Here is a 23060-nt window from a genome sequence, read left to right as displayed (position 1 = left end):
CCAACTCTGCCCCCATTGACTGTATGTCCCCCTGCCGCCCCCTCCCTTCTCTGTATGTTCCCAGCCCCTTGTGTGAGCCAGAGGATGGAGAGGCAAAGCAGGAACTGCAAGGACAGGAGATGCTTGGGCTCCCGCTGCCGCCCTCCTCTACTCTGCATGTTACGGGAACAAGCTACCCCCTTGTTGCACCCCCTCCCCGCACACTGATGTCACTGTGATTGTGGAGGAGGGTGATATACAATTGCAGCTGCAGGGGTTGGATGCATACTCACCCGAAAGTCACCAAACACATCTCACAGTGGCGGCCGGCACCTCCTCACTGCTGCAGACAGCAAGGTAAAGGCGCGCTCGCTGGGGCCCCACCTTTAGTGCTGTGTGTCCCGCATCTGATGCTCCACCCGCTTCTAGCTGGAGGCTGCTGTCCGCTTTAAATGACAGCATGGGCCGCAATCGGCCCCTGGGCCGGACTTTGGACATGCCTGGTATAAAGCATTACAGATTCTGGGGCATTACACTGAAGGGACTTCAGAACTGTGTTTATTTTGTGTGTTCTTTTATTTTGTTGAAAGGCGTTGAAGTGCAATTTGTTTGGTTTGAAGGATATTATAATATGCTTTCTCACCACTGACACATAACTAAACAGCACAACTGTATCCTATTATTTAATGCAAATAATCTGCTTAAGTGTAATCTAGGCTCACTCGTACACCCATTGAGCTATTAACAAGGAATTTCCTCAATCCACCGGAGACCCAACTCTTACAATTAGCAGGCCTCTAAATTCATATTCCTCCTTGCTCATTAAGGGCACTTAATAACACAGGATATAACAGTGGCATAAATTCGTCCCAGTTGCCCGGAAGCAAGATAAATATTGGTTCCCCCCCAAATAGTTTACTCAGTAAGGTGTCTATATCCAGTAAAGCAGGTCATGGGTTCTAATACAGGGTGTGACACTTGTTGTTAGGAGGGGGAGTCAGCCACAGAAGCATTATAGATGGCTTTCAATTAACTGATTCAAGCTCCCAGGTGAAGAGAGGTGCCCCCTTGGGAGCAGGAGCCTGGCAGATGACTCCATTGCCTCCCAGAAATACGCCTCTGGGATATAAGAAAAGAGCATTTATGCTGCTGTTTTTATAAAATACACTCAAAGATGAAAACTCAATAGTGATTTACAAATGGCTATTGTAAATCCATCCTCCTATGTATTTATGAATGCAGATATGTTAAGATCTATTGCAACAGCTTTTTAGAGTGTTGCCTAAAAAAAAAGAAACTACAGATTGAAAAAACACATTCTGCTGTTGTAGCATATATTACTGTATGCAGCACAAGTTCCTGTACATTATACATATTCTACATGTGTCAGGATGAGGTGGCAACAATAGTGGATATGACTAAATTGTTCAACATTTCAAACAAGAATGTTGTATTTGCAGTGTGCACGCTTACTGTGCAGCAGTGAATGGGACACACAGTGCCAGCCTATGTCTCATGTTGCTGCTGGCAGAGGTAACACTGCTCCAGGAAAGGGGTAGGGGGGTATATTATTCTAATCACACAGTCTCCTCCTCTCACTCCACCCCAGTGACCCCCTCCCCTCCAACAAGTCCGGGGTATAGAGGGAGCTGTGAGGAGCTGACAGGGACAGGGGGAGAGTGGAAGACTGGAGAAAGTGGTGGTGCAGAGGTGTAAGGACTGACCGAGAGGAGAGGATGCAAAATAAAGAATTATAAAAGTAAAAGTGAGAATAAGTCATCACAGGGGAAGTGAGGAGCAGAGAAGAAGGAGATGGAAGCAGTGTCTGTGTGAGGCAGCTACCCTGTCCTATCACACGCAGTGATACAGCCACTGACACCCAGAGAGGAGCAAGTGTCACAGTGTGATGAGAAAGTGACAGAAGAGAGCAGCTACTGGGCCACCAGAGACTTGCCACCAGTCTCCATCTCTGAGACTAGGACAAAAGCCTGTGTGTTACTGTGCTATGTGCACCTGGAGGTGGCTGCTGTAGGCTGTACTCAGAGACCGTCAGACAGAGGAGACTGCGAGAGTCCCCTCTAATTGTCAGATATCCCTGGAATGTGCGGCGGAGAACAGAGACCCCTATAGAAAGGACAGAGACACGTTACATCGTCACTGGTCCGAGCTGTCACCTCCATCTACCGTCCCTGTACTCCTCAGTGCCCCAAGTTCGGGCTGTGTGGAAGAATGCAAGACCGGCTGCTCAGGAGCTTGCTTCCATGTTCCCTCTCTGCATTGTTATGCGGGATACTCAGCCTAGTAGATGCCAAGGGGACATACTACTCCCCACCTGTCTCTGGAAGGTTTATTCACAACTTGTATACCTCTCATCCTCCTCATCCTCACGCCTATGGCAAACCCATCAGCAAGCACAGGTAAGTCTCCTGCATGTTCAGTCTGCAGGCACATGGACTGACTTGCTGGGAGCTCCCTTACTGTATATGTGATGCTGCTTGTAGGAGCACTTGCAAGGCATTTGGAGCATTATCTTAATTACTCAGGACACAAGTGTGTATCTTATTTGTGTAAGATTGCGGATTTATATCACTGAAGCATGTTATTAGTGTAACAATATGTAACATCATGATACAGACCTGTAATAACTACCCTTTCACTGGGTGTCTTGTTCCTACTAGTTTCTGGCACTCTGCCTGGAATAATGTAGCAAAATTGTATCTCTCTTTGTTGACAGTGCCCAGCACACAGCATGGCCTTCTAATATCTTATTAATGAGGATGCAGTCAGTAACAGTATTCTATAGCTATATTTACCTATGTATCTCTATTTATGTGTAGAGATGTGTGTATATACACACACACACACACACACACACACACACACACACACATATATACACACACACACACACGTGCACACATGTATGCTGATAGTGGGTGTTCAGCTAATGTATTTCTTCTCCTTTCCCCCTTCATGTCCCCTTCTTGCTGTCCTTTCCCCCACCCCTTTCTGCTGCAGGAATTACTGTGTGTATGTTGTTGAGAAGAATGTGACCTGCACACAGCAGGATGGCACAGAACCATATATCAAGGCTGAGTACCTGAAGTGCAGCTGGGGACCCAAATGCCCAGGAACAGTTGTGTAAGTGCAGAAGAGCATACTGTCAATAGTGGCACAAATCTAAAATAATTTTATTTTGGGGGTCAATTCAGAGACATGCAAATCCATTTTTCACATGCTTCATTGCTGAGCACATGGATTTACAGGCATGTAATACACATCTCAGACAAATGGATATAACTGAGAAGTAACAGGGCATTTGTACATTTCCAAATTGAAGGGGGGGGGGGGGGGCTTTGATGATGATGATGATGACTATTTGAGCAAGGAGATCTAAGTGGGTGCTGCTGCATTAGTGCATATAAGCAGCTTGCATGCAGATCTGAATTAGACTCATAGCACCTATTGTTTATTGTACTTCAGAAAATTGCATTATCAATATGTGTCATTTGTGATTGTTTTCTAATGTAGTGGTTGCTGCAGTGTTTGCAAAATACTCTAGAAAAATGTCAGTATGATCTGGTAGGTGTGGGTTACGGCATCATAATGCCATGCTAAATAAATCTACTATGTGTACATATTTCTTCATCATTCAGAAGTTCATTTTGTCACTTGGTTCTTTTTCTAATATTCAATTGTATAGCACTGTGTGTCCTGCTAATAGTTGCTAAGAACTGACAGCAGTCCTGTAAAGCTGGTTCCTGCTGAACTTAAAGATCCACAGACCTTGCAGTGACGGAAAGGGAGTCAGGTTCCAGTCTTATTACCTGTGTCTGTTTCATTTTAGATACAGAACGCTCTTCAGACCCAAGTACAAGGTTGGATACAAGGTAGTGACTGAACTGCAGTGGCGCTGTTGTCCTGGCCTTTCAGGGGATTCCTGCCAAGATGGACCTGCTGTCCAGCCTGGTTACTTTCCACCTCACATGGGACCCAAAGCTTCTCTAGGGCAGAAGCTTTTCCCTCCACTGAAGACTCCACCTCCCCATCCCAAACTGCAAACAGAGACTCTCCCTGACCCTCCTACATCTCAAAAGAAAAGTGGTTATGGTAAGAAAAATTGTTATTCTCATACATATGGTAATGTTTTAAACCAGAACTAGCCAGCTTTTATTAATTATTGCCATTAAACAGCTTATAAGCTTACTAAGCATTTGCCAACAATTATTCACACATTTATTAATTGTTTCCCATGTAAGTAATCTGTACTACATTAAATTCCTTCCACTCAAATATATTTCTCACTATTCATCCCAAGTTGTGGTTCAACCCTTTTTTCTGAAGCTGACACAATAGATTGAAACTAAAATCAAGCGATTATCCAACAACTGCTCATGCGTATCGTGTGCACTGCGCGTGTGTGATGGGATCTAGTGACTAAAAGTGCGCATGATGCGTAATTCAAACCTAATAGGCAAAATTCTCAATATAGGCAAAACCATGTACAGTGCAGGTGGGGCCGATGTAACATGTGCTGAGAGAGTTAGATTTGGGTGGGGTATTTTGTTTCTGTGCAGGGTAATTACTGACTGCTTTATTTTCACATTGCACTTCTGATATCAGTTCCAATACTCCCCACCCAAATCTAACTCTCTCTCTCTCTCTCTGCACAAATTACATTTGCCTCACCTGCATTGCAAATGGTTTTGCCCATTTAGAGAACAGATTTTCCTGCGATCAGGTCTGAATTAGGCCCATGGATCACAAACACTTTGTAGTTTTAATTTGAGTGACAGGAAGCCGGCGGTTGGAAACCTGTCATTTTATGGGTGTATTTGATAAAAGGGGTGCCCAGGAGTTTTTGAGGAGAGTCTCTGTCATCATTGCTGACAACTTACAGCCTGTCTCAGTCACAGTTTAGCGATAGCCTCAGACCGACTCAGATTTGTACAGGCAGCAATATCTATTCGATGTTTTGGGTATTGCTAATTTATTTGCGCATGGATATCGCTTACCAATCCATTCACAATTTTGCACCGGACATTTTTTCTTTCAGACTGAATGGCAGCTTTCTCCTCACAGTCCACTGCAAATTTGCTGATTAGTATCCATGCTTAATTAGGTCTAATATACAGTGCCTCTGGTGATTGATCAGATGTATGCAGGAGCTTGCACGTTTGCCACTGTTCAGCCATGATTACCCCAGAGCACTGTTTGTCATTAGTATACTGTAGGACAGTGATGGCTAACATTGACACTCCAGCTGTTGTTAAACTACACATCCCAGCATGCCCTGCATCAGTTTTTTAGCATGGCCAAATAGTAAAACTGGTGCAGGGCATGCTGGGATGTGTAGTTCAACAACAGCTGGAGTGTCAAGGCTGGCCATCACTGCTGTAGGAGATGTATTTGCATCTTTGCACACTCTCAAGGTAGAACATGGCATAGATAAGACTATGTTTATATAGTGGTATCTTATAAGATCACTGCCGCTCACATTTGTCATAACTGCCATGAAACTGTACAAAGCTGTACAGTCTCATGGTGGTTATGAAGCATGTAATACAGATTTCGGCATAGGAATCCAGATAATATTTATAAAATACATTTCAATAGACAGTAGCTTTTCACAGCTCCCCTTGTTATTTTGATTCACAAATGACAAGTGCTGAAGGCAGTCTGTAGATTTGTCAGGCCAGTGTCACAAATACCCGTTTCACACAGCGCAAATAACCCAGGTCCACCCGGGTCACTGTGCCCTGTGAAAGGGCCTTTTAAAAAATCCTGGGTTTAGCAACCCGGCATTCCGAACCGGGTTAAAAGAAGGGTTTTACCTGGGTCGGACCCAGGTTGATGGGCAGTGTGAATGGGTAACCCAGGTCAAGCGACCCGGGTCCTGTTCACACTATAGGGAGGAGGCAGCATTAGCTCCAGCGCTGCCCCCCCCCCACTCCGGGCCACCCCCCCACCGTTGACGTCAATGACCTCACATAATGCTCAAATAAACCAAGGGACTGAATTAAACAGAGTAAGGTTTTCAGTACCGCCCTCCAGTGGCCGGCGCCTTAGGCAAATGCCTAGACCTGCCTATTGGTGGCACCGGCCCTGGGCCTACTATGCTAATAAAACATTTTGGTTTAACCACAAAGTGAGAATTTATTTTTTTATTACACTTACCAATAAAAACATACAATATTTATTCAAAGAAGCATTTCACACATATTTCCATTGTTGTTATCATAACATATGGCATTTGTGATTCTATCTCACATACGTTGTATATTTTTTCAATTGTTGGCTCATTCATGTCTTTTATGTCTTATTACTTCAGTATATTTTGTACTGTACATGTTTTCATTTTTAGCCAATTTGTCTATAAAAAATATTCTAACAGATCTGGATGTATACAATTGTTGTAGATACATTATTGTCCCATCAGCACACTTTGCAACCATGATAAGCACATGAGCTGGCAACTTCATTGTGTGTGGGTGTGTGTGGGGGGCATGTCTGTTTCCATTGCACAAGCTGGGAATGCACTTTTTGCACTTCAGCAGAAAAAAGCATTGCCATTAAAGTCTGATCAACCTAGTAAAAAGTACAAAACAAAACTAGTATCTGGTTGATAGTTGTACAGTAAAAGATAGACCATCAATAGTGCGACTACAAATGGTTTGATATTCAAAAGGACAACAGGGTCAAAAGGTCGACAGATTCAAAAGGCCAATATGACAAAGGCTGACACACATATTATCAACACAATTTAACATCCACGTAGACTACTATTGGTTATAGTAACCTGTGCAAAGTGCAATGAAGCGTGGCGAGAATTCACGTTTTCAATAAATTGGCTCATATATATTTTTTCACGTCGACTTATTGACCCTGTCAACCTTCCTCCTTTCTTTACAAGCACTGGTTTTGCCTATTACACTGACCATATATAAATTTTAATTGGCTATGAACCATCAACCCAGGGCACCCCTGCAAATGCTTTGTGGTACTCCAGGGTGCTATGGCACACAGTTTGGGAAGCACTGGTGTACTCACTAAAATTAATCAGCTGCAATTTGCAGTTGAAAAAATTTGACTGGCATTACTGTGATGTTGCCCGGGATGGCTGGTAAACAGGGAATTAACTAATAGTATAGGCAGGGCTATTTTTGTGCAGGCTCCAGCAGGAACTGTGGCCCTTATTCTAGTTCACTCTTTCTGACAAAATATTCCTCAGATGGACACAACCATGTGCACTGCAGGTGAGGCAGGTGTTACTTGTGCAGAGATAATTAGATTTGGGTGGGGTTTTACACCTGCCACACCTGCAGTGCACATGGTTTTGTCCATCTAAGAAATATTTTGTCAGAAAGAGTGAACTAGAATAAGGGCCACAGTTCCTGCTGGAGCCTGCACAAAAATAGCCCTGAGTATAGGCATGCTAAGAATACTCTGTATGGTCAGGTACCAAATACACTTATATATTTACTGCTTTATTGGCTACAGTGCTACCATGTTTGCTTTTTCTACAGGCAGAAAACTGTCACCCATGTTTGGTGAACGTTTAGATCGCGTGGAAGAAGAAGTCAGACGCCTATCTCAGTCTTATGACAGCTTGCAGGGTGTAGTAAGCGGCCTGGGAGACTCTCTGCGCCTTACAATCCAGGAGGACACCAGCAAGATGATTGGTTCATTAGTGAGTGGTCCTGGTTCATCTTCACAGTCCTCTGTGGGATTTGGCGTTATTCCAGATACTTTGGCTGAGGCACCACATGTTACCGGGGACTTGACTGGGAAAGTGGCTGAGGTGAGTGAGATCCTGAGATCAAAAACAGAGCTTTTGGAGGAGGTGAATGGGATGGTGATGGGCCATGAAGCACAGCTCCAACACTTATTAGAGGCTGCAAGACCTTCTCCACTTACCTCCACTGAAATCCTAGAGCAGTATTTAGAGGGAAAGCTTGCAGAGTCTCAGGCCAAACTACTTGATGGAATAGAGGCTCGACTACAGAAAATCCAGGGGAATTGTGATGTCAAAGTTCAGGCAGTGCAGAAGCAATGCCAAGATGTTGAGCAGGCAGCAAGTCAAAGAATTCAGCAGGAAATGGATGGGCGTGAAGTCACAATGCAGAGGGAAATGTCCATGTTAGGTGCCAAGGTGCAGGGACTAAGTGCACCAGAAGGCTGCTGTGGGCGTTTGGAAGACCTCAGCAGACGTGTAGAGGAACTGGAACGTAGTATGCGTCAGCTAACTGAGGAGCACCACACCCTTAGCCAAAGGGTGGATGTAGAACTGACCCGGCTTGTTTTGGAACCTCAGTTTGGAGTGAGAATAGATGAAGTGGAGGGCAGACTAAACCTCACTGAGGAAGGTGTTAGGAGATGTTGCCAGGATGGAGGAGAAACAGGACACTTGTTATCTGAGCTGGATGGGGTAAGAGCCTCTGTAGATGACAAGGTTAGAGTCTTGGAAGAGAGGCTGTTAACAGCTGTTGGTGAGCTCACCAATGCCTCGGCTCCCCTGGCTTTGGATGGATCGGTGATGCCACTGTTGGATGCACATTTGTCTGTTATACGAAGGGAGGGCCTTGAGAACTTGGAAGGAATGCAGAGCCGACTTACTGCTGTAGAGGAGTTGTGTGCTGCTGGATGTTCTGCACCTGGTGGAGAATCTCTAATAGAGTTTCACACTGAGCTCTCAAAGTGTCATACGCAGAACCAGAATGTTCAAAAACAACTAGGACACCTTAATAATACCATTTTGGGAATAAAGAAACAAATTGAAAGACAAAGGGAGGAAGCACTGGAAGGTGAGATTACTCTACTTCAAGTTAACCTGAGGAGTGTTGGACGTTCCATTCATGGTTTGGAGGAGACTGTAAGTAGATTTGCTGATACAGTGGTCCAAGTCAACTCGACTGTAGAGGAGCGTGGGAGTCGGATAACTGAGGAATTGGTCTCTGTGCAAGGCCAGGTGGATGGACAGCGCTCTGAAATACGCTCCAGCCGCGCACAGCTACTAGGCTTGCGTGGGGACATGGAAAGGATGAAAGCACGTCTCTCAGGACAAATGGGAAGTTGCCAAACTTTGTCTCGTGAACTTCAAAGAGAGATGACTGGGTTTGAGCATAGGGTAGCACAGATGGAAGGGGCTTGTGGGGCTCAGGAAACAGGTTTAATTGGCTACCTGGAGCAAGTCAACAGTACACTAGCTTCCCATGAGCATGGTCTGGAAAGTCTTAGACATGAGCTAAGTAGAATCAACCAACAGGCACCAAGCTTGGCATTACCACCCACCACGCAAGACACTCCTGGAGGAAAATAATTAGCGATTGGAAGTATGAAAGAACAATGGGTATCCATAATTATAAAAACTGGAAAGCAAAACGCCCAAGTGGAAATACAAGAGTGGACCTAATAAAAAAAAACTTTAGTCCTTTGATTTGGGGCAGCTAAGTCAGTTTGGGAGGATACATTTGCAATGTCACTTTGTCAGTATGAGATAATGTGACAATCCTGGGATAAATATGGTGCTAGGGCATTATTAATATAAAAAAGACTGGATTTCCCTTATGTGATATCTCTCTTCTTGTTACTTGTGATGTGTGGTTGGCATCGGTCTTATCTCCGTGCCTATCTGAACCTAGCCTTACTCATTACGCACTATTTGTCCTGTTGTTACTCCCCAGTTTATGTGATCTTGTGACTAGTGAGAGGACCTGTGTGCAATGCAAACAAGCAACATAATGCTATATTTGAAATTGAAATCATTAGCAGTATAGGGTTAATTACTTGCAATGTCAAAATGTTCAATTTAATCATCCTTATATCTATAGATATATGTGACTAGCAAGACTTGTACTGGCGTTTCAGATTCAGTATACTTCACTAATAAATTTTACCAAAGTAACACCACCTGTGACAAAGAAAAAATAATGTAATAATAAAAAATACACAATAAACAAAACAGTTCCCATATTTGATCAGATTGATCTACACTTATATGATACAGTCAGATTACACAACATATAAACTGATCACACGTCATAGTCATCATACCGTGTGTGACATACTGATTGACTCGCTGCATTGTTCCATTGTACACACACTCCTCCTACTGGATGTTTTAAGAACTACGTGTGCCTATTAACTCTTTCTTTCCAGAAACTGTTTATTCTTTTTCCCATGGAAAGACCACTAAATTTAAAGTTAACTACTTTATATAGTGAATCTATCTATAACATTGTAAAAATATACAGTGGAGTATGTTTTTCCAGGCAATGCATAGGTCAACAAAATGGACAAATGCTTTCTAGTATGTGAAATACCAAAATGTTCTAGATGTCATTTATACTAATTCGGGATATATAGTATAATTGTGTTTAAACCTTATACAACTTTCGCTAATACTGAGCATTTTACTTCATTTCTATTGCAAATAAAATGAATGTAAACAGGGATGACAGTATAAATATTTGTGTCTACCCACTACCACTTTTACTAGAAGATGTGCAATGGTTGTTTGTTTTTTTCAGAGATAAATGCTTTGTGGAACTCTGGGTATTAACTGGTAGCAATCTTCTCCATAAATGAGTAGAGTCTCTTCATTCCAATATACACTGAATATTGTATTCACCTGTTTCAAAGGCCAATATACTGTTTTGGACAGTTGTACATGATAAAATAAAGATCAAGTCTTAATTTCTTGGCTAAATCTACCTTTTCATTGTACAACTGATGTATTGTTGTTGGATGAAGTTGTTAAATCTTTAAATTTAAGTCTCTCCCTTTTAAGCTCTATACACACTAGAGGATATTGTAAAAGAAATCGCTCAGAAAGGGGCTTCTGAATGATATATTTCAAAATATTGTCTAGTGTGTACACTCAGTATCGATAAAGATGCACGCTCTTGCACATCATTAACGCCCCCGCCCTTCTGCTGAACATGCAGGTCAATTGGCTATATAGCCAAACGACCTGCAAGTTCAATTGTTCCTGGAGACGTCACTGAACGATATTGTTTACCAATATCATTCAGGGTGTACTCAATATCAGCTACCCATGGCCGATACTGTTAACTATATCAGCTGTGGCCAGGGTCGCCTAGTGTTAATGGGGCTTTACTTTGTACCAATATCAGTGTTTATGTCTTTCAATTCCTTTTAAACAGCGAGGATCGTTTGTTTTCTGCGATCCCCGCCGTTTAACCCCCTCGCGGGCCTAATAGTGACATTTTCACTTTGTCAACATGCTGTCCGTGTTGACATTTTCCTTGTCTCATTATTTATGATGTTGACATTTTAACCATATCAACATGATAATTTGTGACATTTAGTGAATGTCGGCTTGCTATAGGACTGTTAATCATCAGCATGTAGTATTGGAGTATCGAGCAGTTATCCGGACCTTTTCCATTTACCATTACTGGAATGCAGGCGCGATAATAATGTACTTTCTAGTATTATGATAGTTTTTTTTTTTCATTATAGATAGTTATACCGGTATAGTAAACACTCACAATGAACCAAGATAGATATTATATCCAGCCTAAGCCAGGCTTAAACAACAGCACCGCCAGGTCCGCTACACATACTAGTGAGGTTAATAGTAGGACTCCCCAGAAAGCACTAGTAGATAACAAAAGCACATAGATTACTTGCAAACCTTGTATTATTTAGCATAAGTACCACTTGCAGAACAACTGATGTATCACAGTGGGGATTAAGTGCTAAAATCACTCACTTGACCTATGTGATTTTATTATCTACTTGCCTAGATTGTGTTTCAGTGTCAATTACAAGGTTAATTCACTGGGAACATAATGGGGACATTAGTGAAAAGGTTATGGTAAAGAGGGGCATAGATGAAGTGGAGAAAAAGTGGAGATAATATGACAGGAGATAACGCACCAACCAATCAACGCCCAACTGTAATTTTTCAAACGCAGTTGATTGGCTGGTGCGTTATCTCCTTTATTTTTATCTCCACCGTTTCTCTTTGCCAGGCTTAAAACATCTGCACCAGAATATATACAATGTCTAAGTTGATAGTCACTAGGTCCACCACTAATGGTCAAAAGTGACTAGGCTGACACCTAAGAATGGTCGACAGACCTAAGGTTGACATTGACAGGTTGGCACAAGCTTTAGGCCGACATGGTCAATAGTAGTAAACCTAGACATTGTCGACCCAGGGACCAGCTACTTATTGAAAACTGTTTCCCTTTACAATATGTTTCTGGTGTTTCCCATAGCCACCTGGTCATGTACATTTGGCTCAGCCGGTGATAAATGCAACACAGGAAAACCTCAGGTCCACACAGCTTAACCCTGTTAAATTTTATTCCGAAAAACCATTTAGTGTATGAAAGAAAAATAATTAAATATGAACAATGAAAAATTAACATGGACACTTAATAAAACAATTAGGGAAAAATTTGGCCTAAAAAAAACCCGGTATACTATATATTTGGTAAAAATAAAAAAGTGAAAACTTGCAATAATAATCGAATGCCAAACTAGCCTTTTGCTCTGCTGAAAATAGCAAATTGAATCGTGCGAATGTACCAAATGTACCAACGTTCCTGTTAAATGCAATTTATTTCTTCTTCTCTGTTTGCTTCTACCAGAAATTGGTTTGTTTTCTCCCTATCAAATATATCATAAACCTTTTGTTACTGCATCATGTTTTCTAAAATTCAGGCTTATCTTGTAAGTTAAAGTCCTAAACCCCCATGTTTTGTATCATTTTATTTCAATAAATACACAGCAGTTAATGCAAATACTTGTAGAAAATATATTGAAAAAAAAAGTATATATGATCATAGCTGAGAATGACCCCACCTGGCTATCACCATCTTTAACTAGCATAAGCCATTGTAGTCTATGGGGTACATTTTCGGTAATGGGTTTTGGAGAGGGATTGGGCTGTTTGCACAGTGATTACCACGGCTCAGCTGGGCCCAAATAAAGAAGTACAATACTTGTGTAAGCGATCCACTTACATTTGAAAACTTCATGGAGGCTGGCCACAATTGTTCATAAATATATTTTCCCATTCCTGTAATCATGGCACCTCATACATGCAAGCGGTGCTAGTAGCCATGCTGTTTGCTCAACCAATATCCCATGAGCATGCAGTCTTATCATAATAACAACTTTGTTTTGGTGACTTTGTTTTGTTTTAAATTAAACTGAAGTCTTTTAAATTCTCATGGAATAGAGCAGGCTTTCCCATCCACGGTCCTCAAGGCACACCAACAGTGCAGGTTTTAGTGATATCCAGGCTTCAGCACAGATGGTTTAATCAGAATCACTCAGGTACTAATAAAGTCACCTGTGCTCAAGCCTGGAGATCACTAAAACCTGCACTGTTGGTGTGCCTTGAGGACCGAGGTTGGGAATTCCTGGAATAGAGACTTGTCATCAATGATATTTGTTTTTGTCAAACAACTGTTGTTTGTACCCAAGAGTCACCGAGCAGTACACATGATGGCATGCCTAGCCCCGTGTTATTTTATTCCGCAGACTCCTACAGGGCCATGCTTACTGGCACCCTCAAGGGCTGCTGACAGGACATTTTGGCTCTGGCATTCCCTGGTTGTCAGCAGCTCATAACATCCGTAATATAAACATTTCCTCTATAGTTGCATTCCAAGTAGCTGCCTCCACAAACAGTTCATAACCTCAAAGAAGGCAAATAGCTACAACATGCAAAACACGGCCTGTGTGTATCTGATCGTTTGTGGGTCTTTTATTAAGATGTATAATATTATTTTTACGTACAATCTAAAGAAAACAGGAAAATAAGAGACATTTGAGGCTTTTTTGTATTTTGATTGTTATTGATTCTGATTATTATAAGGTTTTATTATTATTATTGTTGTTGTTATTATTATTGTTATAAGGTTTTATGAATTTCAATTAAAATATTTTGTTGGATTCGAGTGAGGAGAAAGTAATTTTATTTGTTATGTAATAAAGGTCTCTGACGTGTACTAGTCTTGTGTCCATGTTTGCTATGTATGGCTTGCTGAGGGGTGAGATATATGCCCATGTTGATAAGTGGTGCAGTGTATGAGCTGTTACAGTACGTCTGTGGATTGAGTAGCATGAAGTGGTACACGGTGTCTTGAATTTCTAATGTCTTTATTTAGCTGCTGGATAGACATACAGTTTACATGAGAAAGTGGTATAAAGTCTTTAGGAAATGAGTGCAAGTTCTTCTTCACCAAGGTTGGTCAGCGGATCCCTCCAAAAGGAGAAGCCACTAAACTCCTGAGAGATCAGAGCTGAGACCGAGTGAGATGATGGAGGAGGGAACATAAAATTCACCAAGTCACTCAGAGCGGAGTATCTGCAGTGAGAGGAAAATATGATAAATTAGGCATTAGGAAAGGAATAGTATATAGGTAACTATAGTATATAGGCATAGGCGTGCGCAGCACATTTTATGGTACTCTTTACCTAGAACGGCGCCCATCGCGGGCATCGCATGTACATCGCATGCCATTATAATGGCATGCGATGCGACCGATGCGATGCCCGCGATTTCACATAGAAATGCATGTTAAAATGTAAATCGCGTCGGTCGCATCGCATGCGACTAAAAATCGCATGCGATGCGACCGACGCGATTACCGCGATTTTAGATAGGGAACAATGTTAAATGGCCCAATTGACCCGATTTTACATAGGGAACAATGTTAAATGGCCCACAGAGCCCAAATAGCCACCCTCAAGTGTGAAATGGCCCCCCAATTGTTAACGCCACCCCACGATCAACGTCAATCCGAAGCGTGGCAAGCGCAGCGAGCCCGCGAGGGGTGGCGGTACGTGTCCTCTGACCTTTTCATACCCCCCACTATCCACGTCACACTTGAGGGTGGCTATTTGGGCTCTGTGGGCCATTTAACATTGTTCCCTATGTGAAATTGCGGTAATCGCGTCGGTCGCATCGCATGCGATTTTTTGGTCGCATGCGATGCGACCGACGTGATTTTTTACCTTGCGATGCCCAAGATCCAAATCTTGGGAGCCGTTCTAGGTAAAGAGTACCCATTTTATTAGGGGGTGCACCACTGTAGGGGCGTGCCTACTAGGCCCGTAATGCCCATTACACATTTTCAGACAAGGGAGTCAGCAAGCTGCTGCAGCTACAGCATGACTGTCGCTCCCTCCACCCTCGTGCCCGGCATTGGCAAGTGTATATGCACTTGCCGATGCTGTCCCCCCGCCACTAATATTGGCATTAGCAAATGTAAATGCTGCTTTACAGTACCAACCAATGAAGCCTTTAATGATTCAAGCAGTAAGTTTGTTACAACACATTCTCCCCATGGCCCTATCTCCCCCAACAGGTTGCAGCAGCTCCTGCCCACCACCATTTATTTATCACATTTGTTTAATCTACTATTACTATATTTTTTCTCTCACCAATAAAGCATATTCCTAGGAGGAACACTGGCTGCGGCCAGCCTACTCAGTGTGGCAATTCAGTTGCTAACGGTGAGGTAAGGTGAGTGAGTGACTGAGCTGACCTGTTGAAACTGATGATCAGGCTGAGCAGGCAGACGGGGCAGGCGGGTGGGAGTGCCGTGCGCAGTGACATCTATGGAGGCGGGGCTGACCTGGGCAATGGAGCAGCACTGCACAGTGACATCTATGGCGGCGAGGTGCCGTGCGCAGTGACATCTATGGAGGCGGGGCTGACCTGGGCAATGGAGCAGCGCTGCAGGTCTGCCACACTCCACCTGGCTGCTGCGGCTCTGCTTTTCCTTTGTGTGTGGGCTGGAGGGCAGTGGCAGCAGGCAAATAATACAGCCCTGACCGCCGCTGCCGGGAACAGGGTGCTGCTGCAGGATTTTACACTAGATTAATACATTTTGCGCACAATCGTGAGGGTCATTAGGAGGTGCCTGTGCACCCCCGGCACCCCCGTGCGCACGCCTATGTATATAGGTAAATAAAGTGAGCCACATGTCTAAAGGTGTCATACACTAGTGCCATTCATTCACTTTTCATCCATTCAGTCAGATTGGTCTGATAAATTGGTGGGATCGTATACGATGCATGGTATGTAAAAGAGCAGCTGTCAGGCGGTTTAAGGGTGGATCGTATGCGACTTCTCCCTTCGGAGAATTTGCATAGTGTATGGGCACCTTAAGGCTTTATATTGTGTTAACTGATCCTGTATATTTTGTGCCATAAAATCACTATTGTGATGATGACTTTATATAGTGTAGCTGCGTGCCTTTGTGAGAATACATACACAGCAAGGTCCCCAACATTTAACAGGAGCACACACGGCACTGCAGCATATCCAACAGGAATAACTTTATTCGCCTTGACGGGCCGTTTCGGGGATAAAACCCCGTTCTAAAGAGGATAATGTTGCTTTGTATATATATATCTATCTATATATATATATATATCTATATATATCTATATATATATATATATATATTTATATAGATATATATATATATATATCTATATATATATATAGATAGATATAGATATATAGATATTGTGATCGTGGCACACATTTGGACTCATAAAAAGAAGCTGGGTACACGGAGGTATGGCACCGTACCTCCGTGTACCCAGCTTCTTTTTATGAGTCCGAGTGTGTGCCACGATCACAATATCTGCATATCCGCTTTGCGTGCAGCACCCCGGCATCTGTATATTGACTTGAATTTGGAGTGCCTTCATTCTACACCGTATATATATATATATATATATATATATATATATCCCATATAGTTCATATTGAACAAATTAGACGGCACTCCATGGATTTGAGTAATAATTGTAATGAATCAATGAAACATACGTTACATAAAGAGCCAGGTATCAACGATTCATGGCCACCACAGAGGTTTTGTCAATATATAGGCTGCCAGTAAAAAAAAATGCAGGTGCTTATATATATATATATATATATATATATATATATATATATATATATAGATAGAGAGAGAGAGAGAGAGAGAGAGAGAAAACATATATACAGGGCCGCACTGGCCATCTAGCATTTCCGGTAAATGCCAGAATGGCTGATGACCTGAGGGGCAGTTCAACATGACAGCTCTGCTCTGCCACATGTAAGATAGAAAGCCAAAGGGTGACCAACCAGCTCTGCCTCCTAGTGCACTACTCAGCCACCCAACATACAGAGTTGTGACCACATAAGTCTACATAAGTCTCTTGCCTTGGAATATGCACATCAACAGATAAAACATACATAAAAAATAGATGAGGATAAAATAGGATACTTTTATGGCTGTGGCATTATACAGCCTCCTCCTTCCTCCATATTGTCACAACATACACTCACGAGGATTTAAAGCTTGAGTTCAGGTCCTGCGTCAGTTCTCCCCTTGGGTTCACAGTGAAGATCCGTGACTCTGGAACCCCCACTTCCTTGTAGGCTAGGACATCCTGCGATGAGTGGGTAATTGGCACAAGTACAAAAGAGAGGGAATGAGGGTGTGGTGATTGGAGACAAACAAGGAAATGGCAAGAGGGAAACGGGAGAGAGCATTACTTATGTTTAAGAATATGTTCCCACACGTACATTTACACAGTCCAAGCCCTGCTCTCTCATCATATAGTATTTCCCCTTACTGAGTCACAGTTCTCCATCCTGGACTAATGTATCCTACCCTGCTCATCTTTCACTATTAAACATACAGATAGGTTCAGAATGGCCTTACAAGATACAGTAGGCCTTAAGGAAGTACTTATGTATTTACCCAAATGTCTTAAAATAATAACTAAGCACATTAATATAGTATATTACTTAGTATATATAATGTTAAATGTCTATTCTGTATGCATCTTTGATGGCTCTCTATAACACACACTGTACTTATAATATATATTTAATGTTTCATTATCTTTGTTTTATAGTGTATATAGCTTCCCAACTATTGGTTACGATAATTCATAGACACCTAGAATTTCACAGTAGATTAGAACCACTTGGCCCATCTAGTCTGCCCAAAACACATGTACAGTACATGTACACACACACACTAGGGTTAACTTTATGTCAGGAGCCAGTTACCCTATTGTGGGAGGACAGCGGAGTACCCAGAGGAAACTCATGAACATACTACCTCCACACAGCTAGTAGGGAATTGAACCCATGACCTCAGTGCTGTGAGGCAGTAATGCTAACCACTACACCAGTCATACTGCCTAAAATGTGAAATTCATGGCAGATGGATTTCAGATAGTTCAATAACATCTGAGAAGTCATCTTTACTCAATCAAAGCAAGTCACTGTTGATTTTATCCTCAATGCATCAATGTGTCCCCTTACATTGGGTCTGTTGCCAAAAGCAGCATAAAAAGGATGGGGGTCTGTAAAGAGCTGGCGGATGTCGGAGAGACAAGCAATCTTAAAGTGCTCTGGTGTCTTCTCTATAACCTCCCTGCAAAAAAGATTTACTGGTTAGTAATTCAAGGCCTGCTGAAGTTGTTGCAAATTATGAGATGTAATCAAAAGGCCGACAATAACAATGTCGACATTTATAAACGTTGACAGTTATGATATTGACATTCATAATGGTGACAGGTGAAATGTCCACGGTTAGGTATTAGGGTTAGGTACAACAGAGAAATACTGAAAAGCTGGAAGATCGGCATAAATAATGCCAACATTATGAATCAACATATCATGCCCAACCCCAAGGTGATAACTACAGCTCCTTTACTAATGAAGGAATTACAATATCTGTTTTAGTACATTAACTTGTGGAAGTGTTCAACTGAAACACAGAAGCATCCAGGGATGAAGAAAATACATTCACACTCCTGTTACTCACCTGTGAAGGGCTGCAAAGAGACTGCTTGGAGACAGGAGGAGTGGTCCTGGAGGAAGAGTGCAGCCACCTTCTCGCACCCCTTTGAGGTAGGTCTTAGTAATTTCAGCCAGACCCACAGACCGTGCAGAGCAGTACAGGAATTTATAATCATTGCTGTGGATACAAAGTAAAATAGAGACAGAAGTGGAACACAAGCAACAATATCTTTAGAATTTTCTTGTTACATAACAGTATAATACTAGACAGCTAGGAAACAGATGACAAAGACGTAAAATAAATGCAGCCATTCGCATGGATTAAGAGACGCTGATAAACCTGTGTTTCCAACCTCTGTCCCCCAGGCATAATTACAGTCCAGGTTTTAAATATATCCAGGTTTTAAGTATATCTATGCAGCCATAAATACATGTGGTTAAATCAAATCGACTGAGGAACTAATTAAATCACTGTGCTATCTTTAAAACCTGGATTGTTAGTGTAGCTTGAGGATCGAGGTTGTGACGTACTGTGATAAAGGATAGGGAGAAAGCAAATGGTTCAGGCCAGCAACATGAACAGGAGGTAGAGACTGCTCTATGGATATGATACTGACATGTAGATGGCGTTATAGAGCTGCACAATTCCTGGCTGAGTCCAGTCTTTTCCAAGCTGTGGCAAAATGTGACCAAGGGCGTCAGACCTGAAGAGAGAGATGAATGATGGCTGAGATGATATATGCCACACCAGGGGTACAACAACAGGGCCCCCGAGACTTGGAAGGTACACCTCACTCTAATGTCCTTATATCTACTGTCATGCAGTGACAACGCAGTGAGACTGAGAGAAACGTTAACAAGGTAAATCAGGCACCGGGGTGGGGAGTGTTGTCAAGCTGCTACTCAAGGGAAGGTCAGTTCCCAATATAACAAGGAAGAAAGTAGAAGGTTGGGAGTAGCGCTAAACAACGATATATGATGTTGGATCAATAAATACCTCTATAGCGAAGTTCATTAAGACAATAACATATAAAATAACTAAGTAAATTAAAATCAATGTCACCCACAATAAAAAGGTATTCACGGCATCCTGGAGAGTCTTTTCCTAGAGATACCCCAATAAAATGTCAGGTAAGTATGGATGGGTAGTTACCGTCCCTGCACAGCTGTGCAAGAAATGGAGGTCCACTGAAAGGTCCATGTGGTAGGCCCAAGGTAGAATCTACCTTTGATAAAGCTATCAGGTGTAGCAAAAGGCGTCAGCATTGCTGCACCCACCCTATTTCGAGAATACCTGGATTGTAGTCTGGACCAACCCCACAAGAAGTCCTTTGGTGTCCCTTTTCGAATTCAGGGGACACATGAACATTGCTCTACATCGCTCCACGAGCCATTACTCCTTGCTTGGAGTATAAGGGCCAGTGCAATACCACTCACACACAATCTCCAGTGGATTGTCGGTGATTACTACCTACCTTGGGCCTACCACATGGACCTTTGAGTAGACCTCCATTTCTTACACAACTGTACAGGAACGGTAACTACCCATTCATACCTACCTTACATTCTATTGGATGTTATTGTCTTAATAAACTTTGTTATAGATCATCCAATGTTCATTTAAAAATCTTTTAACATTTTACTATTATCATACAGCGCTGCTTACTTTTATTCTTTCCACTATTTACTGAATATACAGGATTAACTACCCTGTTCTTTATAAGCAGCTGCTAGAAATGTAAGATCAAAATTCATAAACAGATCAAATGAAAAGGACACAATAAGGATACATAGAATAATCTGAGCTGTGCCGCTTGATCCTATAGTGCTCAAGTTTCTCTTGTGCATTGTCATTATGATTTAAAAAGAGTAAACACAGTTGTTTGACAATAAATGGCTTCAACCAACCATAAACTTATGAGCACAACTGTATATACTGTAGGTGCCCCTGTTGAGGTAGTTAAATATCCACTTTGTAATCATCTTATTAATTTGTATCTTACATTTAGGAAATTAGATATATTTAAGCTAATTGATCTCATATAATATATAATTGTTTAGCACTACTTCCACCCTTCTTCATTCTACAATGCAGTGAGAATCTTACCTAATCAAAAACCTTATTTATTTATTCTTTACTTATTAACAGTTTCTTATATAGCACACACATTCTACAGCAGATTACCATTATCAGTAAGAAGGGAGATAAAGTACCAGGCAATTGTCTCCTAACATGTTAAGGTGCATACACACTGTACAATTTTTTGGACCAACTTTTTTGACCAATTTCGTCCATATCGGCCATTCTGAACAAAATTGGTCAAAATATCTTTCAGTGCGTTTGCGTTGAAAGACGAATGATGATGCGCATACCCGCCAGTTGTTCATCAAGATTGTTCGTCAACTGTGCATGCAGCTCAATTTGGATATCTTTGAAAAAGAGCCTATAAACTGTAGCTAGATCTTTCGTCTTTCGTCTGTCGTCAATATCTTTCATCAACATCTTTCGTCCAGGACACTGGGTTCAAGGGAAATGTCTTTCAAGGAAATTGGTCAAAAAAATTGTGCAGTGTGTATGCACCTTTACAGTTTGCATTTGAAAAACAAGTTAGGAGCTGATTGGTTGGTACCTCATCTCTCTCCACTTTATCCATCTCTGAATCATGCCCTATGTTTTCAGGTGACAAAAGGAAAGATTGTTGCTTTGATCATTGTAATGAAAGTTTATATCTTCTTGTTAACATCAGTAAAAGGCATGGATGTCTTGTCCCTGACCTGGTCACTGTTCCATCGATGTCGCTCACAATGACACGGTCTGTGCTATCCCATAGGTATATCTCTGCTCGGGTCCGACACGTGCCTTGAAATTTTGTACAGATGCTGAACACAACCTCATTAGCTCCACTGTGTAAGTTTAAGCTTCTCTGTTGGGAAACAAAAACTAAGAATGCATTGCAATAGGCAGCCATGTCACCCAATGTAGCAGTCAGCAACTTGCAAATTCCCAGCTTCCACAAGTAATAAAGGCAAGATTTCCAGCTATGACTGGTCAAGCTTAGCATTGTTGTTCACTTTCAGAACCGGAGTGCTTAAACCCTATTCTGCAATATATTATCAACCTATATTTATGGCTTATAACACAGAAGTTATCATTTTGGGAGCAAATGTAATTTAGTTTATTAAATATCCAATTGTGACCAACTATATATGGAATCTATGGCAAGTTATCTTGTGCGGAGTGCCCAATTCCCCTCAAAAACTGACTATGTGACTCACGTGGCAGGGACAGCATAGTTTCACATTAAAATAATGTGGAACAATAGAATCAGGACTTAGAGCAGCAGTAGCAGCAGGGCTGATCAGGTCCAGTCCAGGTTTTCCTAAAAGATCTGCTGGAATCATGGTTTGTCTAATTAATATAACTGTTAAAAGTCCATTCACAGCAGAAGGTCAGGTCCAATGCCAGTTAGTGGCTGGGCAATAGGCTTGGGGGTGTGAGGAGACTATGCAAGGGACCCTGTAGTGTTGTACCTGTACAGGGCCGGCTTTACCATTAGGCAGCCGCCTATGGAGTCGGGATCTGGGGGGGGGGCGCCACCAAGTCTGCCTATCAAAAAATAAGGGATCCTTGTTGTACTTAATGGAGGTGGCAGTTGTGGAAATCTAAGATCTCTCCTCCATACTTTCCTTAGAGGCATAATTCCCTACTTTGCTGCCCCCTCCTCCTTGTATTGTGGGTGGCAAAGGGGCCCTTCAGGGAAAGCAGGGGACTTGCCCACCTTCAATAGGGGCTTGGCAGACCACCCAATTTTTGTAAGCCTCCCTGCAATTCTGGAATTTTAGGCAAGTATGCCTTAAGGGTTTTAAAAGTGGGTATTGGTGGCAGTATTGGGCACAGTAGGTTGAAGCTTTGCCCAGGGGGCTGAGAATCCTTACACCGGCCCTGCAACTAAGGGGATGGAAAGGTGGGGTGGGGGGCAGCAGGCAGAAGTTTTGCCATGTGTGCCGAGAAACCTTGCACCGGCCCTGTACCTGTACGTTGACTGCTGAAAACCTGCAATGCTGTAACCTGTGAACTGCCATGCCTGTAATCTGTCCACCTGCTACAAACAAAATAAATAACTTCTATTTCATCCAGTGTATGTGATTTCTGTCACATTTCAATATTAATTGTTTATGAACAGACTGCAAAATGTATCACAAACCCATTGGCTATAATTCATAACTGAAAAATTGCCTATCAGTATACATGGCTGAATAGAAAAAGTAAGCATCA

General features: G+C 42.2%; 2 protein-coding genes across 3 annotated transcripts in view; one reads left to right on the top strand and one right to left on the bottom strand.

The window, feature by feature from the left end:
* Positions 1–1597: 1597 nt before the first annotated feature.
* Positions 1598–13970, top strand: EMILIN3 (elastin microfibril interfacer 3). The gene is made up of 4 exons (XM_083147784.1): positions 1598–2396; positions 2998–3120; positions 3827–4089; positions 7506–13970. Exons 1-4 carry the CDS (start codon positions 2209–2211, stop codon positions 9296–9298), a joined length of 2367 nt encoding a protein of 788 aa, XP_083003910.1. The 5' UTR covers positions 1598–2208; the 3' UTR covers positions 9299–13970.
* LOC146008462 (phosphatidate phosphatase LPIN3-like) overlaps positions 13685–23060 on the bottom strand; it is a 36115-nt gene continuing 26739 nt past the window's right edge. The window contains exons 16-21 of one of the 2 annotated variants that reach the window (XM_083147782.1): positions 21560–21708; positions 19402–19488; positions 18810–18962; positions 18305–18416; positions 17315–17418; positions 13685–14329 (exon numbers count right to left, since the gene is read on the bottom strand). In XM_083147782.1, the coding sequence (XP_083003908.1) occupies positions 14176–14329; positions 17315–17418; positions 18305–18416; positions 18810–18962; positions 19402–19488; positions 21560–21708 (759 nt within the window). In that variant the 3' untranslated portion in view covers positions 13685–14175. The remainder of the gene's footprint in view (positions 14330–17314; positions 17419–18304; positions 18417–18809; positions 18963–19401; positions 19489–21559; positions 21709–23060) is intronic. The other variant, XM_083147783.1, reaches the window with a different exon arrangement.

The sequence above is a fragment of the Crinia signifera genome, chromosome 6, assembly GCF_055691185.1.
Source record: "Crinia signifera chromosome 6, ASM5569118v1, whole genome shotgun sequence".
Lineage (NCBI taxonomy): Eukaryota > Metazoa > Chordata > Amphibia > Anura > Myobatrachidae > Crinia > Crinia signifera.
Note: the sequence above shows the minus strand (reverse complement) of the source record. Positions and strands in the feature narration are given on the sequence as shown.

Excerpts from the sequence above, each read along its gene's own strand:
- EMILIN3 (XM_083147784.1), top strand. The coding sequence starts at position 2,209 with ATGCAAGACCGGCTGCTCAGGAGCTTGCTTCCATGTTCCCTCTCTGCA. Across the intron at positions 3,121-3,826 it reads AAATGCCCAGGAACAGTTGT|ATACAGAACGCTCTTCAGAC; the intron begins GTAAGTGCAGAA and ends GTTTCATTTTAG. Across the intron at positions 4,090-7,505 it reads TCAAAAGAAAAGTGGTTATG|GCAGAAAACTGTCACCCATG; the intron begins GTAAGAAAAATT and ends CTTTTTCTACAG.